General features: G+C 44.0%; 2 protein-coding genes across 2 annotated transcripts in view; one reads left to right on the top strand and one right to left on the bottom strand.

Annotated features, from left to right (window-relative positions):
* The window catches only part of ABCG1 (ATP binding cassette subfamily G member 1), a 54,438-nt gene extending 43,054 nt beyond the window's left edge, over positions 1-11,384 (top strand). Inside the window, exons 11-15 of the mRNA XM_066177109.1 lie at positions 89-257; positions 983-1,083; positions 1,524-1,682; positions 2,983-3,101; positions 4,436-11,384. Coding sequence (XP_066033206.1) covers positions 89-257; positions 983-1,083; positions 1,524-1,682; positions 2,983-3,101; positions 4,436-4,664 — 777 coding nt within the window. The 3' untranslated portion in view covers positions 4,665-11,384. The remainder of the gene's footprint in view (positions 1-88; positions 258-982; positions 1,084-1,523; positions 1,683-2,982; positions 3,102-4,435) is intronic.
* Positions 11,385-19,600: 8,216 nt separating this feature from the next.
* LOC136285658 (trefoil factor 1-like) lies at positions 19,601-23,344 on the bottom strand. Its single transcript, XM_066177107.1, has 4 exons — positions 23,233-23,344; positions 22,161-22,307; positions 20,660-20,809; positions 19,601-19,844 (listed from the first exon to the last, which is right to left on the bottom strand). The coding sequence occupies exons 1-4, from the start codon at positions 23,312-23,314 to the stop codon at positions 19,837-19,839; spliced, it is 387 nt and encodes a 128-aa protein (XP_066033204.1). The 5' UTR covers positions 23,315-23,344; the 3' UTR covers positions 19,601-19,836.
* Positions 23,345-24,446: the final 1,102 nt, after the last annotated feature.

Genomic DNA, 24,446 nt, shown 5'->3' with positions numbered 1-24,446 from the left:
CTCCTTTTCTGCAATCATTCTGATTTCAGCCACGCTGTCACTGGTTTTTTGAGACTTTCTGATAAATGCCACTCCTTGCCTCTCACAGGTCCTAACACACCTGCGGATCACCTCACACATTGGCATTGGGCTGCTCATTGGGCTGCTCTACTTGGGCATTGGCAATGAAGCCAAGAAGGTCCTCAGCAACTCGGGATTCCTCTTTTTTTCCATGCTGTTCCTCATGTTTGCTGCACTCATGCCGACCGTCCTCACCTGTGAGCACCGGGCGCAGGACAGGGGAGGGGATTGCAGGGGGCTGGGAGGCTCTTGGAGTGTGTCATTTGGCTTGTGATTCTACTTCTAAGACAGGTGGGGGGATAAGTCTTGCACCCACAGCAGCACTGCTGTGCAAGCAGAAACAGGCTTGGCCAGTGGCACTTCTCCCTCCCCAGTTTTTCCAGTGTTGTTCAGTGCTACAGTCCTGGACTGGAATTTCTCCTTATCCCAGAGATTCTCAGCCATGTCCCTGAGCTCATGGTTGGACTAAGGGAGGATGGAATAATTTCTCTGGGGTTTCCAGGTTATGAGTCCTGCTTAAAATCAGCTTATTTGTGTGGTGTCAGAAGCAAACTCTGCAGAAGGGTCTGTTTCATACTTGCTTTTGGAGTGCTGTTACTTTGGATTCCCTGTTGGACCAAAAGGAATAACCAAGTTCTTTAAGTTTTGACACCACTTTTAATTGAAAAATCCTCTTTCAGGGAAGTTCAGCTGACCTGAGTAGACTGGTCCATAGTCTCAAAAGTGAGCAGCTCTGGGGGCTGATCTCTGTGATTTCCTTACAAGTCACTGAAGCTTTTGCTGCTCTGTCAAAGACCTGAGAGTTCCAGCCCCTCCCTGGGACTGCAGCAGTGCAGGATTAGATATGGATGAACTGTGTTGTTTTTGTGTGCAGCAGTATTGAACCCTGCCAATCTAACTGAATAATCTGTGTTCTCTGCAGTTCCCCTTGAGATGGGAGTGTTTCTCAGAGAGCATCTGAACTACTGGTACAGCCTGAAAGCATATTACCTTGCCAAAACCATGGCTGATGTTCCTTTTCAGGTACATGCTCTGCTCTTCAATAAAACAGAACCATTTAAGTTCATGCATGACAAGCCCACTTGCCAAGAAGTTTAGTACTGATATTTTATCCATTGGAATGGTGGGGGAAAATGTCCATCTGTGTCTGGCCAAGCTTCAGGGAGGAATCAGAAGCACCCTGAGAGTGCAGGACTACACAAAATCTGAGACCTGACCCAACATTCTTTTAATAAACACGTGACCAGTTTTGCCTATTTGCAGGAGGGGAATTGTGAAGGGATGGGAGTGGAATCTGTTTTCAAATGCAGAAGGCAGAAAGACAGGTATCACACACCTGCCGTGTAACGGGAAGGCTGAGAGCTGTGGATTGATTAGAACCCCCCATGTTTCTGTCTTATTCAGACGAGCAGAGGGACAGCCCCTGGCTGCCAGGGGCTGACTCCCGGTGCATGTCCTTGCAGATCATGTTCCCTGTGGCTTACTGCAGCATCGTGTACTGGATGACTTCCCAGCCCTCGGACGCGCTCCGCTTCGTCCTCTTCGCAGCCCTGGGCACCATGACATCCCTGGTGGCTCAGTCCCTGGGCCTGCTCATAGGTGCAGCCTCCACATCCCTCCAGGTACTGGTGGTGTTTTGTGGTCTCACAGGAGCTCTGCTGCATCCTAACTCTGCTCCCTGTCACTGTTGCTGTGTCCCCAAGATGTTTGTTGAGAGGTGACTGATGCCTTCAGTTCTAGCGTTTGTGTTTTTCAGATTCTGTGCTGCCTAGGGGTGTAGATCTGAGCCTCATGTTAAGTGTTAGTGAGCTCGCTTCACAGACTAGAGAGACAAAACAAATTCCTTTTCATGATGAAGACCAAGGACAATGAGTACAACTTTCAGGCCCAAAAGCACAAACAATGATGGACTGAAGAGAGAAAACAAGAAGGATGGGAGTTCATAACCCGAAGCTGTAATTGGACAATTAAACCCCAATATGCAAATGGACCAAAACTTATGAAAATGTGAGACCTTGTGACTGGTCGTCCATTTTATGACATTTCAAGTCCACCTTGGGTGTAGCCCTGGCCAGGCTCTTTTCCTGCCCAAGGTGTATCCTGGCAGCCTTTTAGTAAATATCTGCTTTATTCTCCAGCTCTGTCCAGTCTCTGTTCCAGGTCAGCCTTCCCAAGGCATCATGACAGGCAGAAAGTTTCTTGCTATAGTAGAGCTCTTGATGCTCCCCACTCGCATCAGAGCACAGACATGTCCTGGGTGTGAGGATCTGAAGTTCCTGCCCCACTTGAAGGGGCTGTGCCTGCCCCTGCTTGGGTGGATTGTCACTTCATCCCAGACTGAGCAGGTCCTGGAAACTGCGGGACTGATGTGTTTCTGCGTCCCCACAAACTGGAAATTTTCCACAGTAGCTCAGGAGAAGGTTCTTCCATGCACATCCAAAAAAAAAAAAAAAAAAAAACAAAAACAAACCTGTAGAAGGATAGGTAGGAAAAGACTTCCCAAACCCCAAATTTCTGGAAAGGGAGAGTGGCAGTTGTTGGGATGACTGGAAGCTGGCCATGTAACTCCTGGCAGGAGATGTGCTGAGGTGACCATTCCACAGCAGAACGGATGCTTCTGACCTCAATATGCATTGATGCTCGACCAATATGCATTGATGCTGTCAAGATTTCTGCAGTAGAACACTGGATTCCCTCTCTGTGGAGACCAGCATAGCCTTACTGCCTGATCCCTGTGCTTCTGCTCTTCCTCTCACAAGAAATCTCAGAAGAAAAAAGGAAAAAATCAGCAATTTTCTTGCATTTCAAACTGTGATAATTTGGGGGAGTAGAATTATTCCTAAGAGTAATAGAAGAGCAAGTTAATTTTTACTTTTTCTTTGTCTTTTTTGACAAGAGACACTCTATTCCTTGTCTTCACAGGTGGCAACTTTCGTGGGCCCAGTGACTGCCATCCCAGTCCTTCTGTTCTCTGGGTTTTTTGTCAGCTTTGATACCATCCCAACATACCTCCAGTGGATGTCCTACATTTCCTATGTCAGGTACTGCTGGGGAGGCCTTCACCCTCCCATCTGGAAATGCTGTTTGTTTGCCTTTGCCTGCTCGGTTGCTTGGTTATTTTGGGTGCCAAAGAGACTGTTCACAGCGTGTTCTTTTAGAGTATAAACATACTCATACATGTGATGTAAACCACATTATCTCACTGCATTTTAAGTTGTAGTGTTGTGAAATAAATAGGAACAGGCTACTGGCCCCAAGTCTGTGTCAGTCCCTCTGAATTCAGTGGGATTGCACAGCATGAAAACTTTCCTGAATTTTGCAATAGTGGATTTATGAAATAGTAGGGACATTACCAGCTGAGAAATTGAAGCCAGCACCTCATTTTGGAAGAAAATGTTGTATAATTCACTGCTGTATCCTAGATAGGTTTGTTGGCTAAAGGCCTGTTTTTAAGTCTTGCAGTAGCACTGCCACAAGAGGCACAGGATTTGTGTCACCTCTAATTTAAACTGCTGCTTTAAGATCCATAGGCACCTTATATGTCGCCTGTGTCTGACACAGCTGTCTTAGGATGGGACAATTCCCACCAGGAGACCTGTGGAGGGATAGTTTAGACTAGACACTGAAATGTATATAGCTGAGATTAGGGGAGGGGAATTTTCCCATTCCCCACTTCCTCACCCTGCCCAAGCTGCGCTATTACTGAAAAATCCCAGGAAAAAAAAAAAAATCCTGTGTTGCTAAGTGAGGTCCTACACAGATTCCTGTCAATGATCATGAGACTGCACCTCCTGAATTAATATTTAGAATTCAAGGTGAGACCTTAAACCATTGCCTGGCTCGTGTAGGATCTCCTGAAGCCTGAGGGAGTTTTCATATGCATGAGATCCATGATGGTTTATCTCCTTGCAAAAGCAGATCCTGGGGACATTATCAGTGAAACTGTTAGTGCACAGAGGGAAGGAGGAGAGACCTTCTAGATTGATGCTGATTTTAGCATATTTCCGACTTCAAGCCATAATTGTTTCCCTGTTGCTTGTTAAAAAAAAAAAAAGTCACTTTTAAATGGGGAATTTCTGAATATGAGCTGAAATTATCCTGTTTTCTGATTTAACATTTTTCTTTAGGAGAAATTGCACTGTGCACTAGCTGGAAGCAGTTAAAGGCAAAACTCCTGCCCTTGTTCCCTCTTACGTAAAATGCTCTTGACATGTGATGTGCCTGATTGCAGCAGGGATAGAACTGTGCCCCAAGACAGATGTGTCAGAACAATATTGAACCCCTCAGCATTTCAGCTGAGCTCTCACAGAGATTGTGCTGCACTTCTAACCAGATCATCAGGATTTTCCTTGTAACCCCTCCTTCTCCTTCCCAGATACGGGTTCGAAGGAGTCATCCTCTCCATCTATGGGCTGGACCGAGAAGACCTGCATTGTGACAAAGATGACACCTGCCATTTTCAAAAATCAGAGGCCATCCTGAAAGAACTGGATGTAGAAAATGCCAAACTTTACCTGGACTTCATCGTCCTCGGGATTTTCTTCTTCTCCCTGCGCCTGATTGCCTATTTTGTCCTCAGATACAAAATCCGAGCGGAGAGGTAAAGGAGAAGCAGCTGAACCAATGCAGTAGGAGAACTTTAGAGACGCAATAGAGGGCACTTGACATTGTCTCACTGTGGCAGGCTGGTCCCCCAGTGCCCAGCCAGATGCTGTCCTGACCGAGCCCATGGAGAGCCACAATGGGATAGTGGACATACAGTGTTAAGCCAATCAGTCCAGTTGGGTTTTGGGTCATGTTTTCATTACACTTTCTAGCTTTAACTAGGAAGAAGAACTAGAAGGGAATTTTTACACCACAGGATATCAATGCCGAGGCAGTGTAACTGTAACCTGGGGGCAGGAGCTTTCCTTATGAAAACCAGTTTTTGGGATAAGGTCACCAGGATACCAGTCCTGGTGGTCAGAATAGTGTAATGTCATCTCTAGCTGACAAGGTAGTGAGATGCAAAATGAGGAATGCAAAGAAAATAGGATTCTCTCATCTTTTTAAATTTCATCTTTGCAGTTTTCTATGTATTATTTTGCAATTCTTTTCCACGGAATTACCCCTTCTGGCTAAAAGTCTGTAAATGTATTAATAAGGTAAAGATATCTTTTTAATATGGATACTTTTTTAAAAGAAACGTAAAGTGATTCAAGTAATTATTTTTGTTTCTGTCTGAATTTAGAATTCTGGTGCTTTACTTGTCGAGCTGGTCTCATATCTGAAAACTGTAATAACAGGAGGAAAAGGCAGATTCTGAATCTGCACTAAACCTGTGGTCCCATTTGGAAGCAGCACTGGATAGCACATGCAGTTAGACATGGTCAAGCTGTCGCTGAATGGTTGAAAAAAAAATTCTTTTGCAGTGTCTTTAAATCCTTAGTATTTGTGATATTTTGGGATACTAACTCTGTTCATTATCTGTTTGATCTACCTCCTGCCACTGAAAAAAATCAAAGCACTCCAAGGCTCATTTTTAATTAAATTGTGCAAGCAGGATCTGTCCCTAAAGTGATTGTTAAAGGAGTGCAAGAGCTGTCCACAGATCAAAGCGAGGGGTCCTGTGTTAAAACACCTGTGACTACCTCGTCCAGAGGTGTTCATTATATCTGCAACACACTCTGTGTAGGACGCTCCAAAAAACACACAAATGACCTTGTCACGCTGCAGGTCTAATTATGCCAGGCAGTTTTATTCTCATCCCATGCATAACATGAGAATCAGTTGATCTGAACGTCAATGAAACTGTTATTTTGGGCCATCTCACCTCTGTAAATTTGGGAGGGGGAATTTCTGGTTCCAGGCTGAAATGGGAATTCTGTCACACAAATTCTGATGGGTCTGGATTTTCAACCCGAAGTGAACCCACCATACTCGCTTGGGACACCTTGGTGAGCTTTGGTGCAAATTGCACCACGGCCTTCTGCCCTGACTGCGAATTTATCTTGGTGTCCCAGAGCCCCCTGCACCTTCTGTAAATGCATTATTCCCATCAGGATGCTGAAGTCTTGCAGGCTGGAGGCAGCTCAGTGTCAGCAAACCCATGGCAGCAGGGTAGGTAAGAGGCACCTGGTGCATCTTCTGGCCCCCAGCAGTCAAAAATTCACAAACCTTTTCAAGTCTCTGTTGCTGTGTCTATCCTAGTGAAATAAATAGTGCCAGCTTTGTTACTCCTCAAACAGCTGAGGCTAATAGGAATGGCCCCTGAACTGACTTTCACACAACCCAAACACTGTCTGGAAAATCTCTGGCTGTGCTGAGCTGCAGCTCTGCCATTTAGCAGGGAAGAAAATTGTTTCCCAGTTTTGCTGGCCTGTGCCCAGGCTCTGTTTAATTTACCAATACCGACACAGACTGCATGTATCTGTTAAACTCAGGACATCTGAACTAAGCCTGTGGTCTGGAAAGCTTTAAATCAAGTCACATTTTTTAGGAAGGCTAGCTGAACTTTCCCTGGAAATAAGGTTTACCTGTGAAAGCAAAATCAATCTTTACTGTTGAAGAAAAAGCAAACTCCTTGCACAGCCTCTTTGCATAATTTTTGTTGCTGTTTTTTTTTTCTCAGAAAGCTTTTGTACAGCTCTGCAGGTTTTCCAGGCATAATATATGGCTGTCGGATTTGAGAAATTAAGAGCTTGAGCTATTCTAAATAATACTCATAGCTGTGAACAGTTCTTAAACAAGGCACAAGCTGAAATCCCTTTAGCACAACGTGCCTTGATTATTTCAAGACTCACAAAGTATTTGTGAATATTTCAGGCAGTTCAAACTCTTTTAGCAAGCAAAGGATCATATTTGCAAATTGCTCTTGGGTTGCAGACTTCTGGTCCAAGCTGAAGTCAAAGAGTGTGACATCCCTGGCACTGAATACCTTCAGGGTTCATGTTTTGTGTTCACCAAGAGCATTTACCAAATACCACCCTGACAATCCCTTGCAGTGTTGCAAATGAATTTTAACTTTGCTACCATTTCCATGCTGGAATCTTGCAGGATGCTGTTCTCTCCCATCTAGACCAGTTTAGCTGTATGAATTCCTTGGATGCTGTCTTGTTATCTGTGCATGTTCCTCTGTTTTTAGACTGTCTCATTTTATGTTTTTAGCCTCCAGCATGCCCTCCTGTACTGTAACTTTGTATTGTGTTATGGTAGCCAAAAATCTGGTCCTCCATGGGTGTTCCTGAGAAAATTCCTCTTCTGGGAATATTTTTTGTCACTCTTTTTTTTTGTTAGATACACTTTTCCCAGCCTTCTTCTGGCAGCATTTAGCTGGAGGTTACTATTCCAAGGAATTGTCTCAGACTGTAGTATCCCAGTAAAGAAGTAATTCTCTGGAAACTCAGTGATACACATAGATGAAATAATAATTATTTTCCCTCCTGAGCTCACAAATTAACTAATGATCTCTCTTTTGTCGCTGCTGTGGGACAGAAGCATTTAAATTCCATCCCAATTATGTTTTCAACTACTGCAAAGATTTTTAATGTAGTCTCAGGTTGGCTTTTTGTCTCCTTACGTGGAGATAAATTCTAACGGGCTGGTATAAAACACATTCCCAGGTTAATGGGGTGAGTATGCAGGTGCTGTTGTGTTGAGCAGCACTTTGTGAAGCTCTGGAGGCTTCACTTGGAGGAATAATAAGGCCAGCGAGATTCTGAAGGCTTCAAATCCTCAATTTTCAAATCCTCGGTTTTATAGCCATATATAAAGAGCCATAAACCCTTTGAAATCAATGCCACTGTTACCATTTGAACCAGTCACAGCCTGGCTAAAAGTTGTGTAAGAGGCTGAAGGTTTCTGAAGGTCACTTGAAAACTGAATGTACGATTTTTGTCGGGGTTGCAGGAAGACTTTAGTGTCCTGTTGGCCTTCTTGTTCTATTCCGACTTGTTTTGAGATGTTGCTTTGGTGACTCTGTGCATTAGTTAAGACTTTATGTCCTCACACTTCTGTTGTTTTTCTTTGTGGAAACTTGCATATAGTCTGAAAAACCCTGAAGGTTTTTAAAAATAACTTGAAGCATTATTATTTACAATTAAATAAAATATTTGGAAAGCAGATTCTGCTCTTAAGAAATGGACAAGATTCCATTGTTACAGGTCAAAGGGAGTGGAAGAAGACTGGTGCTGAAATCCTCTTCAGCTCTTAGAATTTAGAGCACAAAGTACCTATTTTCATTAAAAGAGAGGAATATGTGCACATGAAACAGGGAGAGCTGGTTATGTAAGTGGGAGATAATGAACTGGAGTCCAAGAACTGGATGTCTCAGGTGACTGACAGTTCCATCCACACTTTTGTGTCAAACTCTGTGTTCTCAGCACAAAGGAATGTTTTATTAAACACTTGTTCCTGCAGGGAAGTGTGGTACACACTGACCTGTGCCACCCCAGTGATCCTCACAGAGGAGATCCTACCTGACCTATTTACACAATGCTGGGGGGATTTTGGGATTCTAAGAATCAGGGGGAAGGCCAACAAAGCAGATAATCCTGGCGGGAGTCTGTCACAGACCACCCAACCAGGATGAAGAGGCAGATGGAATGTTCCATGGGAATTCTTGTGATGAATGCCCCTTGCTCCTGTGGGAGACTTCAACTTGCCAGATGTCTGCTGGAAATGCAGCACAGCAGAGAGGAGAAACAGCCCAGGAGGTTCCTGGGGTGTGTGGGAGGGAATTCCTGACACAGCTGGTGAGGGAACCAAGCGGTGGTGATGCTCCATTGGACCTGTTTGTGAACAGAGAAGGGCTGGTGGGTGATGTGATGGTTGGAAATCCTCTTGGCCAAACATTGAACATGAAATGAGAGGTTTTGGTTCCTGGGGAGATGGAAGGGTGGCAGCAGAACTGCCACCTTGGATTTCCAGAGGACTAGCTCTGGTCTGTTTAGGCGTTTGGTGGACTGAGTCCCTTGGGAGGCAGCCCTGAAGGTCAAAGAGGTCCAGGAAGACACAGAGATCCTTAAGCAGGAAATCCTAAAGGCACAGCAGGAGCAGGCCATCCATCCCCATGTGCCAAAGGATGAGCCAGAGGGGGAGGAGGGCTGGCCTGGCTGAGCAGAGAGCTTTGGCTGGAACTCAGGGAACAAAACTGGGTGTAAGACCTTTGAAAAAGGGGCAGGAAACCCAGCAGGACCACAAGGATGTTGTGAGGCTATCCTAGGAGAAATTAGAAGGGCCAAAGCCCAGCTAGAACTTCATCTGGCTACTGCTGTAAAAGACAATAATAAATATTTCTCTAAATACAGCACTAAGGAGAGTCTCCGTCCTTCACTGGATGCCATCCTTTGTTTCCTGCCAGAACAGCCCCACAGGGTGCAAGTGCTCAGGAGTTTCTGTGTGGAGATCCATTTATAAGGAATGATCATGTGAAAAGCTGTTGGGAGCTAGAAGTAGGCAGAAAATGACACCGTGTCATGTCCTCTGTGACAGCTTGTCACAGGCTGATCACTGCAGTGCCACACAGCACTGGTGAGTGCATAAATTAAGTGCTGAGTGCCACTGGAGTTAATCAGGAGCTCTGCCATTAGTGAACAGGGGCAGTGGCATTTTCAGGGATCAACTCCCACTGCCCTCCTCTTAAATGTCTGTTCCCACAATGCAAAAAGAAATTGTTGTGGTGTATCCCACTGAGTGATTTTTATCAGCCCTCATATCACTCTTCACATTACATGTCTAAAAGTTTCAGGCTGAGCCTGCAAACAACAGCCAGTTTCATTTTAATTCTGTTTAATGCTTTATTTCTGTTTCTGTACATATTTCAAGTAGAGTTTCTGAAGGAGTAATTGTATTGTAGAGCACAAAGTTTAGCTTCAGTCTTTCTGTTATTTTGAAATCTTATGACAAATGATAATTTTATGCAGTTGTCAGCTGTAGAACCTTTCTTGAAGAGATTTAGACTTCTTTTGAGACCTGTTGCCAGCACTGTAAAACAAAGGGTGACCTGTCAGGATGTGTCTCCTTTGGCACAAAACACGGCCATGGCTCAGCCTCCACTCTCTACACTGGTTGCGTCTTCAAGACACATTCAGCTTTTGCTGGTTTATTTCTGTTTGTTTGTTTGTTTTCTGGGGGCTTCCATGCAGCTCAGCCCATGCCATCAATGGCTCGTGTCCCTTTTTACTGGCTATTCATGGCTGCTGTCCAAGTGGGGTGTGAAAATGAGCTGCTTGGGAAAAGAGCAGGATGGTTAAATGTGGAGGGGTGACTTTGAGACTCTTCTGAGCTACCAAAACCCCCATGTGCAGGATCTCTGGGTGTGCTTTACTCTTTCAAGAAGAAAAAAATTTAAAAATGTCTTTTTAAGCAGATTGCAAGCCAACATGGAAGTTCTACTTTTAAAAGTTGATGGGGTTTTCTATTTCAGTGGCATCTGTGATGTCTTCTTTTCTGACCCTGTTGTAACTTATTTTAGTGGCCTATTTAGGGTAATCATTACACAAACTCCTTTCTGTTACTTCCAGAAACCAGCTTTCCTGGCCTCTGAGATAATTACACTAACCTTTACAGATGTGAATTAGTTGTTGACCAATTTAAAAAAATATATGGGAAAAATTCTCTTAAATTATTGTAAAAGGAAATTAAATTTGAGACAATTACACTGATACATCTTAAAAGAAGAAGATAACAAATCCTGCAGTGGAGCCAAGCCTTTACCTGTGTCAGTAAAAATTTATCAAATACCTTACCTGAGTCAGCTGACCTTATTGTGAGATTCTGCCCTTGAACCTGTTACTGAATTATTTAACATTTGGTTCTTTTTTTTTTTTTTTTCCAAAGCAAGAGTCAATGCAAGGTATGATTTTAAATCAGCGTGCTAAAGTGTGCACATTCTGAATATCTAATATGTCATTGTTGTCTCTTGTTTCTGTAATGCATTTGCATTACTATGAATCAATTTTATTCTGCTTCTCTAGAGACTATTGCTGCCTGCACGCTGTGATATATTTGCACTGTTGTAGATATATATATATACATACATATAATGTAATTATATTATACAAACCATGTCTTTTTCAGGTTGCTTGTTACCTTTGTAGTTTACGCTTCCTGGTACAGTGGACCTGAGTAAAAATGTGGGATGTGGGGCATTCTGATGATATATTACAGTAATAGAGAAATCTTTGTATATTTCTGTATACTTAATACCTGTAAGAAGAGATTTGTATGTGCATTATTTTCCAAACTTAGGGCTTTGTTTTCTGAGACTAGAGAACATTTATGATAATGTAACACACACACACAAACACACACACAAAAAAAAAAATCAAATAAAGTGTTATTATTTTCAGACAAATGCCTTTGTTCCTGTTCTCACTCTGAGGGAAGTGAAAGCTGTGTTGGTAGTGATAGATTTTCACTGCCTGCTCCTTGATCCTGGCAGCCAGCAAGGACATGGAATTGTCTGATTCCAATTGTGGTGGTTTCAGGTAACTCCCAATACAGGTGGGTTACAGAAACATTCAGTAAAAATCCTTAAAAACATGAACTGCAGGCACACTGGGGGTTGGAACTAGATGATATTTGAGGTCCCTTCCAACCCAAACAGGGCAAGCATCAGGGGCTGCTTCTCTGAGGAACCCTACACAATTGGATGACTTCCTGAACCAGTGGAATTAATTACCTTTGTATTTTCTGTATTACCTGATTTTGGTGGATTTTTCTTCCAGGGACTAACCTTGTGTTCATCTTGTCCTTGCTACCTGCAAGTGGCAGATGTTCCCTGTGCTGTTTCCTTATAAGAAGCAGGAAAGGATCATTCTCTCTTTGCCTTCTGCTTGGCACTCTGCAATGGTTGGTTTTCTTCCTCCCTTCTCCCCAGCTGAAGAAAAACTCTGTTTTATCCTGCCAGTCCCACCTGTCCATTTCCCATTTTAACCAGCACCGTTCTTCCTCACTCTGCCACAGCACCTGTGTGATGTTCTGCAGCCCTCTGGGCATTTCTGTCCCCAGGAAAGTCCTCAGCTGGTTTAGAAAGCCAGTATTTTAATTTCTGGTGTTTCTCCTGAAGATCTGCATTGGCCAAGAAGTGACACGGTTTCTGTTTCTGCTGCTTCCTACTGCACTGGCAAGGGAACTCCTGGGCAGAAATCCTGACCTGTGTAAGGCCCCATGAACAATGTCAGTGCCAGGAGGAGGGTTCAGTGCTGGTGTCCTGTGCTTTGGCAAATACTCACTTTGCCTGGGTGGCTTTTCATGCATTTTTAAGGCTGTTTCATAGTGTTTGTGTGCTGGACTTAAGGCCAAGCCTAGACAACATCACTGTCTTTGTGCCACCACAGCAACCAAATTACCTGCCTTGCTCACCACAGTCCCAATAAAACTGCCCTAACTTTTCCAAGTTAAGTACCCACTCATAAATAACATGAGCAGTGATCCTTAAACGTGGATTGCCCTAAGGATGAAATAGGATTAGATTTTTCAAGACAGTTTTCTCATGATGACAGAGATCATACTTTATGTTACGTTTTATAGCCCTGGAAATCATACTAGATTGAAGGAATTATGTTCCCTAAAACTAAATGCTTCCCTGTTCCCAAAAACTAAATGCCAACTGTTGTCCATAGATCAGGGAGGGAAGAGAAGAAACGGGAGTCCTTCATAGCCTGAGTGGCAACATAAATTACTTTAAGCATTTTATGTGGCAGTTAATGCTATTAAATAACCTAAGCATAAACTTCTCATTAGCAACACTTGCAAAAATTAATATACCTCACATGCAATTCCCACCCACTGTGCACTCCAGACGGATTCATAAAGCAAAGAGCTTTTGAAAGTAAAGGAAACTTCATTTCCCAACAGCTATCCATTTAAATCCTGCTTTGGAATGCAGGTTGAAAGGCATGGGAAGCCAAGGAGGAAGAGAGGGGCTGGTTGAGCATGGGAGGGTGCAGGGATCTGCCCAGGTGAGCAGTGAGCAGGTGCTGTGCTGTCAGCCACCACCACTGGCATCTTCCCATGGGACAGCCTTCATCAGGGACTTGGTGGGAAGTGTTGCCAGCTCCATTTAGGGGCAGAAAAGCTGTCAAGGGCTGGATTAGTCAAACTGACACTAATTGCATCAATTTCTGTTGTTTAGTGCATTTTAAATTTCATAGCCTCATTTGGTTCTGCATCTTCTTTTTTATTTTTTTTTCCTGTGCCTCGTAGATTTTTTTAAGATCTGTGAATTTTATTATGCACTGTTAACTCTGTGTGATGGCTTCTCTGGATTCCTGACATTCCTGTTCCAAGCCTGTGCCTGCACACACATGGGAAGGCTGAGAAAAAAGTCAGTGCTATTCTTTTCCACAGACAGAAAACATTATCAAAGCATGAAGCCAATCCATTGTCAGCCTCTGACAGCAAATACACCCTTCAGAGTTGCATTGTTTCTCCCAATTCTTTCCAGCAGAGTCATTCTCTTGTCCCCTGCCTGTTTTGCTCTGCTGGACACACAGAATAAAGCTCCACCTATTCCTAAGGCCTTTTTTCTTATCCCTATGGCATCTGTAGAATCAAATATGTGGTAGATTTTGTGGCTCCATCAAGAGTCTTACAGGTGCTTTTTGTGTTTCTCCTGTGTAAGAATCAGACAGTAACCCCAAAGTACTTAAAGAAGAAACAAAAGTGACAGTAAATCTTTTGATTTTGCTCCTTCTGTTCATTGAAACTCATATACTGTGTCTTGGTGAAGCATTCCTTGGAAGGGGCATAATGCCAAGTCTCAAAAAGGGCAAGAAGAAAAGGAAATCTCATTTTGTGGCAGGAGGGAGCTGGATTTTACTTACCAAATTTACTTCTCATGAAGCTTTCTGAAAACACCACAGACTGGAGTGTCAGTCCACACTGGTGGCAAGTCAGACCCCTGGGAATTTCCTAGAATTTCTGCAACAGGTCCAGCAATTATGATATTTGGCTCAGCTGCAGTGAAATATTTTAATTCAAGACTTCCAGATTCTCATTTCAGTTGTGGTGTTCTAGTACTAATTCCCTTAAAATTGCTGTTCACCAGAACAACCTTCTGCTATGCTCTGAGACAGGAGCACATGCTGAAGGAAGCCTGAGAGACCTAACTCAGAGACAGGTGGGAACAGGACCCTACAAGTGTGAGTCTTTTATCTTCTTTTCTTTGCATTAGAGCCGGGATTAATACACTGGAGTCGCAGGTTTTGTGTTTGGACTCAGTGTTTATTAATTATTATCTATATTATAGTCTCACAAGTCATGAGCTCCAACTAACAAGGTAGAAAATAGAGGAGCCTCTAACTCTTTCCAAGGTTATTGCAGTATAAGCTATCCAATAATGAGAAGACACCTATATTATTTATACTTTTAACCCAATAATTGACCACACAAGGTCTGCAGTGCAGACCTTTTTCACCCAATTAGAAAAAAACCCCAAAACCAAGAAGAAGAAGGTGAAGAAGAAGGACTTAGACAATGCCTTAAATCCTCCATATTTCTTCACATATATAAATATATACTAAAACCTGAAATATTAAGTTTTTCACCCTGTGAGATCACACAATACTATTCAAACTACACACCCGCAACCCCAGTGCTGTCACTCAATTTTGGAAGCCTCTTCCACGGCCTCAAGTCAAATCTAGTGCTTGCTTGAGGGTCAGTGCCTTTTAGCACAGAAAGCCTGAAATATCCAGCCTCCAGGGTTCCAACATACAAGGGCCTGCCTTTGGTGGCTTCTCCGAGGGGAATTTCTGAGTGCCACAGTGGGTGTGGAAAGGGAGAGCACCAAAGCACAAGAAGTTATCTCAGCTAGGTGAATAGAAACACTGCTCTCCAACAGAAAAAGCCCTTTTTTTTCTTACCCTGCCCACCTCTGGTACACGGGAATTTTATGAAATGAAATTTTCTGAAGTGAAAAATGGAAATTTTACCATTCACTGGCAGGGGAAGGAGCACCCCTAAGGATGGCAAACACTGGAAAAAGGAGCATCCTCTTCTACAGCACCTGAGTGCCACCCAGCTGGTTCTAGAACTTGAATGCATTCCGTGTTGCAGCACAAATATTTTACAGCAAAGTCTGTTTGTCTGGCTGGGTTTTTTTCCAGTACTGAGGACACATTTGTAGCCCCATAGTGTACCTGAAGTGTGCTGGGACAGGGACCATCCAGTTCTCTGAGGGATTTGGGCAGCTCACATTCATATACCAACACAGGCAGCTTTCAAATGCTTTAGAAGAAAGCTCAGATGAGGGAAAAAAGCCTGCAGAGTAATAATGGACTCTTCTGCCCAAAGAGGACTATTATTTTTGGCAGAGTTCTGCTAGGAAAACTCACCTGAGAGCTTCTGAAATTCTCACCTGAACTTTGCTCCTCAGGAAGGTTTAGCAGCCATCACCCCAGAATCGTGGATTTTCCTTTTTGGACTCAGTGTGGCAGTGAGGGCAACCTCTTGGAAACTGAATCCGGGTCTGGAGATCATCATTCTGCCTGGGTTTTAGCACAAGGGGCCAGGTTTGGTTCTTGTGTTTTATTTTCTGTTCTCCAAGCTGTTTACTGGCATCATGGTGGAGTTTTCAAGGTTTACTAAAGGCAGTAACTCTCACAGGGACCTGTGGCAGCACCGCGTGACTCGGCTGCTCTCAGCAGAGGAAGATTTCAGTTTCCACATTCTTTGCCACTTCAGTTTAGCACCTTGTCTGAAATCTTTCTTTTGAACACGAGCTTTGCCAGAGGAGGTGTGTGACTGTAGCAGGATCCGTGCCCTACCCGCAGTCATTTGGGAACAGCACCTGAAGGAAGTGGCACATTAAAAAAACCCCCCACTTTTTCTTTCGGAGGTGTTTGCAGTTAAATCCCTTGTTCACATGGCTACAGGTTTGCTCTTTGTTGCTAGCACCCATCTGCTCCGAGCTCCTTGTCTGCCCTAGTTTTCTTCCCTGTTAGTTCTCCCTGTCAGCCCAACACAGCTTTCCTGATTACCTCAAAACGAACCATTTCGAGACCTTTCCCTCGGCGACAATTGCTTTAAAAGCCAGAACAACATCTTCACTCACCGAGGCACCACTGCAATCAATCTGCGATGTCAAACATGTTCCATTCAGCCTTTATTAGCAGCTGGAGCTTTGGTGGCACTCAGCTGCCATGGTTGCAGTTTAGGACTGTTGGGTTATTCGGGGTTTTAAGCATCATTCACTGCGTCATGGCCCCGTCAGCACAAAGCCTTTGTGTCACAAACTGACACAAATGGGTTCCTGTAGCACCCTTGCTGACGAAAATCACTGACCTACTTCTTTTGCCCACCAGAAAAATATTCAGAACTTTGTTTGTTTACTTATTTAAGCGCTCCCTGCCTGGCGATGAGGGTGTGCAGAGCTGCAGGTACAAAGGGTGTGTGAAAAACCAAGTTCATTTTCTTGGTAAAATTTTAATAAAATTTTCTAATAAAATTAAAAAAAAAGGTTCTAATAAAATAAAAAAAAAGGAGGTAATTAGGAGACAGAACAAAGCAAGTAGTTAAACGGCCAGGTGCCTGGCATTCAGCCAAGAACACACCTTACCCTGTTGGATGCACTTCTTTAAATGCATCAGCATGTTGCAGATTCACAGACCCTGATGCATTATCCAAACATTCCTTTGAGTTTAGGTGTTCTCTTGGTTTTAACCCCCCACCCCAAACCTGCCCCCATTCCATTTTACAGATCCATTCAACATTTTATCACTCCTTGTGACTTCGTTCTGCAGATGAAATCTCCTTGTGGCTCCACTCTGTCCTCCCACTCCCTGATAACAGAGGATCAATAAATTCTTCCTTTCGGAGTTCTGATTCTGTCATTTTCTTCATCCAGATAATCCGAGAATGTGGGGAAATTCCTGATTATCTTTACTGTTCTTCTGAGGTAGCTACATGAACGAAAGGCATTTTACATGAACAAAAGGCATTCTATAAAAGGACTGTGCTACTGTCCAAGAAATATATGTATATATATCACACTATTATTTCTAAGTCTTGTTAATAAAAGAAACTATATTCATATAGCAAATTTTTCTAACATTTTTACATATTTACATTTTTAGTATTTGCAAAAAGCCAATACTATAATACGTGCTTAAAACAGGTGAGTCTTCATCCAAGGCTTTTTCTCTCTGAGGCTGTAAATGAGGCTCTTGGACACTGACTCAGGTGTGGAGAGCCCTCAGAGCAATGCTGAAGGGGAGGAGAGGAGGGTCCCTCCTGTTGTAGCCACATCTCTGCAGGTCCTGCACTCTTCTCTTTAGTGTGCACTCCTGTTTTGGGATCTCACTTTGCTCTGCCTAGGCTCTGCTCGATGTCTTTAAATCCTCAGCGGCTGCAGCTTCCACTCCATTTCTGCCAGCTTTATTTTCTCACCAAAAATGTTCTTTTTTTAGAATTCTAGGCAGTTTTTTCAGGTTCATTTGTGTGTGGGTGTTGATAACAGTCTACCTGGAGAGACCTTGAGCACTCCCTGAATGTAAATTCCCAGAAAAGACATCAACCCTTTGGACTTAGTGATGATGACACATCCTTAGGTAATAATTATTAGTGCTGTGAGCAACTAACTCTTGGTTTATGACCCCAAATGTCTGGAGCAGCTGCATGACCCAGTGGTGGCTTAGCTCTTGGGAAGGCTTTGTCCCAGCACAGCAGTTCATGGTTTTTGTAGGTGACATCGTGCCCAGGGATGATGCTGAGGGCACTTGGTCTGTCCAACCTGGAGAAGAAGAGACTGAGGAGAGACCTCACTGCAGTTCCAATTTCCTCATGAGGGGAAGAGGAGGGTCAGGCACTGATGTCTGCTCTGGTGACAGTGACAGGACCCGAGGGAATGGCCTGAAGTTGTGTCAGGGCAGTTTAGGTTGGAAATTAGGGAAATGTTCTTCCCCCAGAGAGTTGTTGGGCACAGAACAGGCTCCCCAGGGCAGTGGTCACAGCACCAACCTGACAGAGCTCAAAGAGTGTTTGAACAACACTCAGGCACTGGGGTTATTAGGGCTGCTCAGGGCCAGGAGTAGGATTTGATTTTTGTGGGTCCCTCCCATCTCAGCATTTTCTATGATTCTTTGAAACACGTCCAAGGACCTTCAGTACACTGCTCAGTTTATTGCTCATATATCATATATATTGCTCATATACGGTATCCAACCACATTCAAATCGTATCATTGAGTCTGTTGGAAGTGGTTTAAGAATGACTAATTTTTTACCTGCCTGGATAAACTTACTCATCACTAAAGTGTATGGATTATTAGGGATTATTAGGGATTTTTATTATATATAATACATATATATAAGGATTATTAGGGATTTTAGGGACTATTAGGGCTGTGTAGAGCCAGGAGCTGGATTTGATTATTGTGGGTCCCTCCCATCTCAGCATTTTCCGTGATTCCTTGAAACACCTCCAAAGACCTTCAGTACACTGCTCAGTTTATTGCTCGTATTACAACTGGTATCTGACCATATCCAAATCATATTATTGAGTCTGTTGGTTTATGAATCACTAGTTTTTTACCTGCCTGGATAAACTTACTCATCACTAAAGTGTATGGGGATAAAACAAACCTCCAGGGAGGAATGTCAAGAAGGAAGGTTTTTACAGTGGGGGTGGTAAAAGGCTGCAACAGGTTGCTCAGAGAAGTGAAAAATCCCCGGAAAAGTTCAAGGACAGACTGGAGAGGGCTAGGAGCAACCTGATCCAGTTGAAGATGTCCTTGCTCACTGCAGGGGGGTTGGATTAGATGACCTTTTAAGGTCCCTCCTAATAAACCACTCTATGATCCTGTGATTCTGTGTCTCCATCTCTTTCTCTCTCCTCTTGGCACAGCCCTGTACAACTGTTCTCCCCTGCTGAGCCCTGAACACAGTTTGCTGCTGCTGCAGCAGCAGTCTCAGGTTGCCCATTTTATTCCCAAAACAGCTCTTAGAGGCTCTTTATTGGGCTCTCTACTGAGCTGTCCCCCAACTGAGGCAGGGAAGCATTAAAGACTCCCAGGATAAAGCAGCCACATGACACCAGGAGCTTCTCCTGTGTCTGGCAAGACACAGCAGCCCCATTTCAGGTTTAGGCCAGGGCTGGGAGAGCCTGTGTGCTGCTTTTAGTGTTGCAGAGACATTTCCTGAGTGTGACCCATGGGATCTGCTGGTGGTGACACCAGAGACAGGGAGATGCAGAGAGCAGGAGGTGTTTGGGTCAGACCAGCTCCATGATCAGCTATCAAATGTACCCTTCCCTATGTCTTAAGGGAAAAAAAACCCCCAAAAAACCCAAACCCACAGCTAAACCTATATAATGGCAAGTTCTGAATATTTCCAGCATTCAGAAGGACGGGTGGCCCGTGTGATGCCAGCTAACAAATTCAAGCAGTCACTTGCAAGTGTGAAGTGTAGCTAACACAAAAAGCCGAGTGCCGTGTTCCTTTTGGAAGCACTGGTGCCTGCTCCCTCATCAGCAGGTTGCTGACATGCCAAATTTCCTGGGAAACGGAGAAATATACAGCTTTAAAATAAAGACAGACAAAAAAAAAAAACCTCACAAGTTGTGTCGTACTTCTTTTATTACAGTGAAAACCTGTGTGGTGCTACCCTACTGAGAGAATAAAAACTACCAGTAACTTTTCATCAGAAAGGAGTCAATCCCAGATAAAAAAAAAAAAAAAAAAACAGCCTAGAAATCGTGGCTGTTGCAAAATATAAAGTCTGAGTTGGGACCTCCGTCTGTCATTCCATTGGAGTAGATCCAAAGATTGCAAAGTTCTCGATGGAAGTTTCTCCTTTAACAAGCTGGGGAGGCAAAGAGGAGAAGCAGATTAAGGGACATGTTTTCTCCATAAATCACACAAGATGCTAGGAAGTGTTTTGCTTCTGTGCAGGACATCCAAAAGGCAATTTTTTAGCCATCTCGACCAACCCCCATAAGTAGCTGTGTTTCCCAGTTATGATCCAGATGAGTAAAACCAAATTCTGGTGAATTGTATGTAGTACAGAATGCAGTGTGGCTGCTATTGGTTATTAAATATGCTCGGTTATTAAAGTATTATTGGTTGTTATATAATAATTATAATATTATTAAATATTATTAGTTACTAAAAAGGTCAATCCTAGCTAAAACAAAGTTAGCTGGGAATCAGAAATTTCTGGAAGTTTCGTTCCACATTTCCAAAGCAAAGCCTTTTATCTCTCATGCTGATAGGGAGAATGTGAGCTGGGTGGCTGCACTTCTACTGTGGGATTAGCTGAGGTCTTGAGCTCACACCTGAGCCCAGACTGTCCCATTGCCCACAAATCCCAGACTCAGATCCACCAGCAACACCCCACTCTCTATACAAGAAGCTGGCTTTTTTAGGGTTTAGCCACCTTTTCCTGCTCACACCCTTAGGATTCAGCATCTCTGGATGTGTTTAAGAAAAGGCACTTGGTGCCATGGTTTAGTCGATGTTAGGGTTGGGTTGATGATCTCAGAGGTCTCTTCCAACCCAGTGATTCTGATTCTGATTCTCTGGCTGGCACAGCACACCAAGCCTTGGCAGAGCAGGGACACTGCCAGGAGCCCTGGAACACCCACAGGGACACGGGGGACATCTCCTGTTGGACATTACCTTCCTCCACGGTGCGGTGGTAGAAGCACCAGGGGACACCGGCGGGGTGTGCCCTGAAGCAGCAGCCCTTCCTTATGCAGTCCTTGGGCTTGATGCCAGGGTGGCCACAGTTTATCCTGCTGTAGGGATCGTTGGGACACACTCTCCTCACTGTGTGAAGCCAAAAGATTAAAAACAAAGGAAGGACAACGTGTTAGTCCGTGCTCCGTCTGCCTGGTGACGTAATTGACAAGGAAAAGGCAGGACACAAAGGTGAGGTCACTGAGCAGATGTGATGGCCATGATGACCTTCTCTGAACCAAGTTCAGCCAGCAGATCCACCCAAATCCTCATCCAGCCTCCCAGGCAAAACTAAACTCCAAAGGGTGATGAATTGCTGCTGTGCCCCAGGGATAAGAGGAGGCAAAATTCACCCCTGGATGTGCCTGGCAGCAGCCCATCTTTACCTTTCCTAAATCCAGCAAGGGGGTGAAAAGTCCTGTGTCTCCTGTAGTGGTAACACATACACTGGCCTCACACCAGGGTATGTCCATGACCTAACCCCAGAACAGCCTGGCTAACACAAGGAGAGGACCACCCAGCAGCCCTCTCTGCATTCCAGCTACAGTTGCAGAAAGGAAATAAGTCTTTTAGGAGAAAATCACAGCTCTTCCAGGCACTTAAAGCTAAAATCCCAAGTAAAGAGGTTATACCACCCAGCTTGAATACTTCAGTTTTCCTCTCGTGGAGAGTTCTGCTCAGAAAAGTAATTCCATGAAAACAGCACCTTAAGTTGTTGCTGCTCGTTTTTCAAGGTTTACAAGAATTGCAAACAGTGCTCAAAAGCAAAAACATTTTTTTCCTACTGTAATTCTGATCCCTGTTGACTAATCTCAATTTATATCAGGTTCTTCTGTTGGCCAGCATTGCCTTTGCACCCTCATTTCCTCTCATGTCACCTGTGCAGCTGCTGAGACTGCCCTGAAGTTCTCCTAAGAAGGAGCTGCGCTGTCAGCCCAGCCAATGTAGCTTACACTGAGATAATTAACACAGCTAATTACACTCCATTGCTTAACACAGTTATGTAAAATATACAGCTAATCCTAGAAAGACTGGGACAGCAGCTGTTATCCTCCCTGAGAAAATTATGGCAAAAAATAGAAGCAGGATGCTGACAGATGTCAAACAAGTAGCCACACAGCAAACCCACTTAAATAAATGCTGAGTATCCCTTGCTCTACCCATGGACAGGATCACACATGATATTGAAATGTCTCTAAGTAATCAGCACAGGCTGTTTGATAACTAGAAGCCTGAAGGAAGAGGAAATACATTGTGTGAAGAGGATGAGGCAGAAGACTGATGGGTGAGCAAGGCTTGACTTTTCCTTTTTACTGCCACTGGTCTCCTAACAGAGGTTTGTGCCCACTCTTCTTGCCTAAGGAGAAAAGCAGAACCTGGTTGTACATGTTTCTGGATAATCAAACACGAGGTAAGTCAGTGTTTCTGGCAGAGATATTACCTTTCTTTTGTTTAGGATTGTAGCACCAGGGGACACTGGGGACTGAAGCGTTGAAGCAGCACCCAATTTTCTTGCACTCTGCTGCTGAGATCCCTGGGTAGCCACAGTTTGTCCTCTGCTTGGGAACCACTTTACACTGGCATTTTGCTGTTCAGGACAGAAGGAGCAGGTTACAGGCTGTCAGTTTGCACACTTGTTATGGAGGGGTGTTTATCAAATGCTCACTGGGAACAATGCTCTTTCCCTAGATGCTTTCCATCTTTTCTCTTCCCTGCTAAGACCACAACCTGAGTCGTTTAAAAGTTGTTTTTAAACCTCTGCCAATTTTGGTCAGGGCTGTACATCACACTTTGAGAGTCTGTGATCTCACTTGCAGCCAAGCCAGCCCAGCACAGTGGGGCTCGTGGGCTTTGAATCAACCACACCAAATGGGAAATCCCAAGAATTTCAAATATTATGCTTTTAAATGTTTGCTGCTTTGCCCATCTCATGTGAAGAGGAAAAGACTTAAGAGCCCAGTGGATATTCAAACAGGTGTAAAGATACAAAATCTTTGCAGTCCTGACAGGTGATATATAAAATATAGGACATGCAAATAGCTGCAGCTATGCTTTTAACATTTAAAGTCATTTGCACAGTCAGCCACAACCATGAAATTCTGGAACTGTCCTCCAGCTGTTATTGAGTTACATTCCACTTCTGGAGCTCTCTAAATGACTTGCCTTTAAATGAGGAGGCAGATAGACTCCTTTAAAACTGTATTCACGTGGCAAAGCAGCATAAACAAAAAAAAAAAATTTAGACAAAGCTGGCTTCTGTTCCAGCCCTGGTCCTGTTCTAGCGACCTCCTCTGCCTTTGCAGCGGGTTCCTGGTTATTCCAACAACACAAGAGTTCAGCTGCCGTCTTTCACTTTTTGCTATAGATCTCTCTGATAAAAATTAAAGAGTAGGCTCCACTTGGGGAATAAGCAGCAGCACTGAGAGCCCATTTGCTGTCTGGTCTGTTAAAGCTGACGGTGGGATGAGGGTCCCACATGTACCTGGAAGGCAACAGCACAAGGATGTACTTACTTGGAGGTGCAACTCCCTCTGCCAGGGTGCTGAGAGCTATGACCAGGGTGATGGAGAGCGCACAGACCACCTTGAGATCCATGGCTCTTGCAAGAGGAGAGGTGCTGCTTTCCCTGGAGGCTGCGGGTTTTATGCGCTCCTCGTGTTTGCCCAGCGAGGTCTGATAACATTGTTCCATCTGAAGCTTCACCCAGGAGACTGGGTTCTCTTTTGTTTGCTTAGGAAGTGTTGCCATGCATATTTTGATATCCCAGAGATAAATTTCTGGGCTCCTCTGAGCTATTGATCACGTATCTGTTACATAGCTATAGATACCTATTTATTACATGATCCCATAATCTATCAAATGGATGCTGCTGGGTGCCTCTGGGAGCCAGAGGCTCTGGCTCTGAGTTCCACACTTCACTGTGATCTGATTTCATTGCCTTTCGAGTATTTTAGACCTCTGGGGAGTCTTATTTTCCATTCACTACTGAAAAATATGTACGTATATTTTCTACCCAGTCTATTTTTTCTGCCTTGATTTTTCCCTGGCCTTAAGGTTTTTGGTTATGCTTACTCTGAAACAGATAAGGGAGGAGGGCTGGAGCTGTGATACCTCCAAGCCTCAGCACACCACAATGCACCTGAAAAAATACTTAAACACAGAAAGTGGAAGGTGTGACTGAGAAATACTGAGCACATGAGGCCACTGTTGGTTTCCACACAAGGGGAATTAGAAAAAAAAGGGAAGATCAGGGGGAAAAAAAAAAACAACAAAACAAAACCCAACCAAACTCAAAAGCCTAATTGGTCCAACAGCATAGAGACATAAGAGAAGAGAGTTTCTGTATCATCTCAGCCTGCCCCACAGGTGCTGTGCTCATCCCGGCATCAGTCCTGAGTGTCCCAGTTTTATTTTGGAGTTTCTGCCCTGTGCAAGGTCCTGTTCCAGGGGTGCCACAGAAGGGGCTGTCCCCAACCCCTCTGCCTGATCCCCAAAGCAGAGCAGCACTTCCCAACCCATCCAACACCACCTGCATGTCTTTTGCCAATACCAAACTTCTGAAATACCATGTTTGACCTAGTAATTTCCTGATTTCTTTTCTCCTGGTTTCAAAGGTGGCTCCCCAGGCAGCCTTTGAGTTGTTTTGGGACAACAGGTCTTGGGACTTGAACTGCTGAAAGCTTTAATCTTCCTTTTGGGTAATTTTCTACCATTTACTGCAACATTT

Source organism: Chamaea fasciata, unplaced genomic scaffold (assembly GCF_029207755.1).
Source record: "Chamaea fasciata isolate MVZ Bird 193981 ecotype frontalis unplaced genomic scaffold, bChaFas1.0.hap1 SCAF_2, whole genome shotgun sequence".
Classification (NCBI taxonomy): Eukaryota; Metazoa; Chordata; class Aves; order Passeriformes; family Sylviidae; genus Chamaea; species Chamaea fasciata.
This window is presented reverse-complemented; position numbering and strand designations above follow the sequence as displayed.

Coding starts and splice junctions, on each gene's coding strand:
- LOC136285658 (XM_066177107.1), bottom strand. CDS start 23,314: ATGGATCTCAAGGTGGTCTGTGCGCTCTCCATCACCCTGGTCATAGCT. Junction 22,308..23,232: donor AGAGGGAGTTGCACCTCCAA/GTAAGTACATCC, acceptor TGTCCTGAACAG/CAAAATGCCAGTGTAAAGTG. Junction 20,810..22,160: donor CAATCCTAAACAAAAGAAAG/GTAATATCTCTG, acceptor GGCTTCACACAG/TGAGGAGAGTGTGTCCCAAC.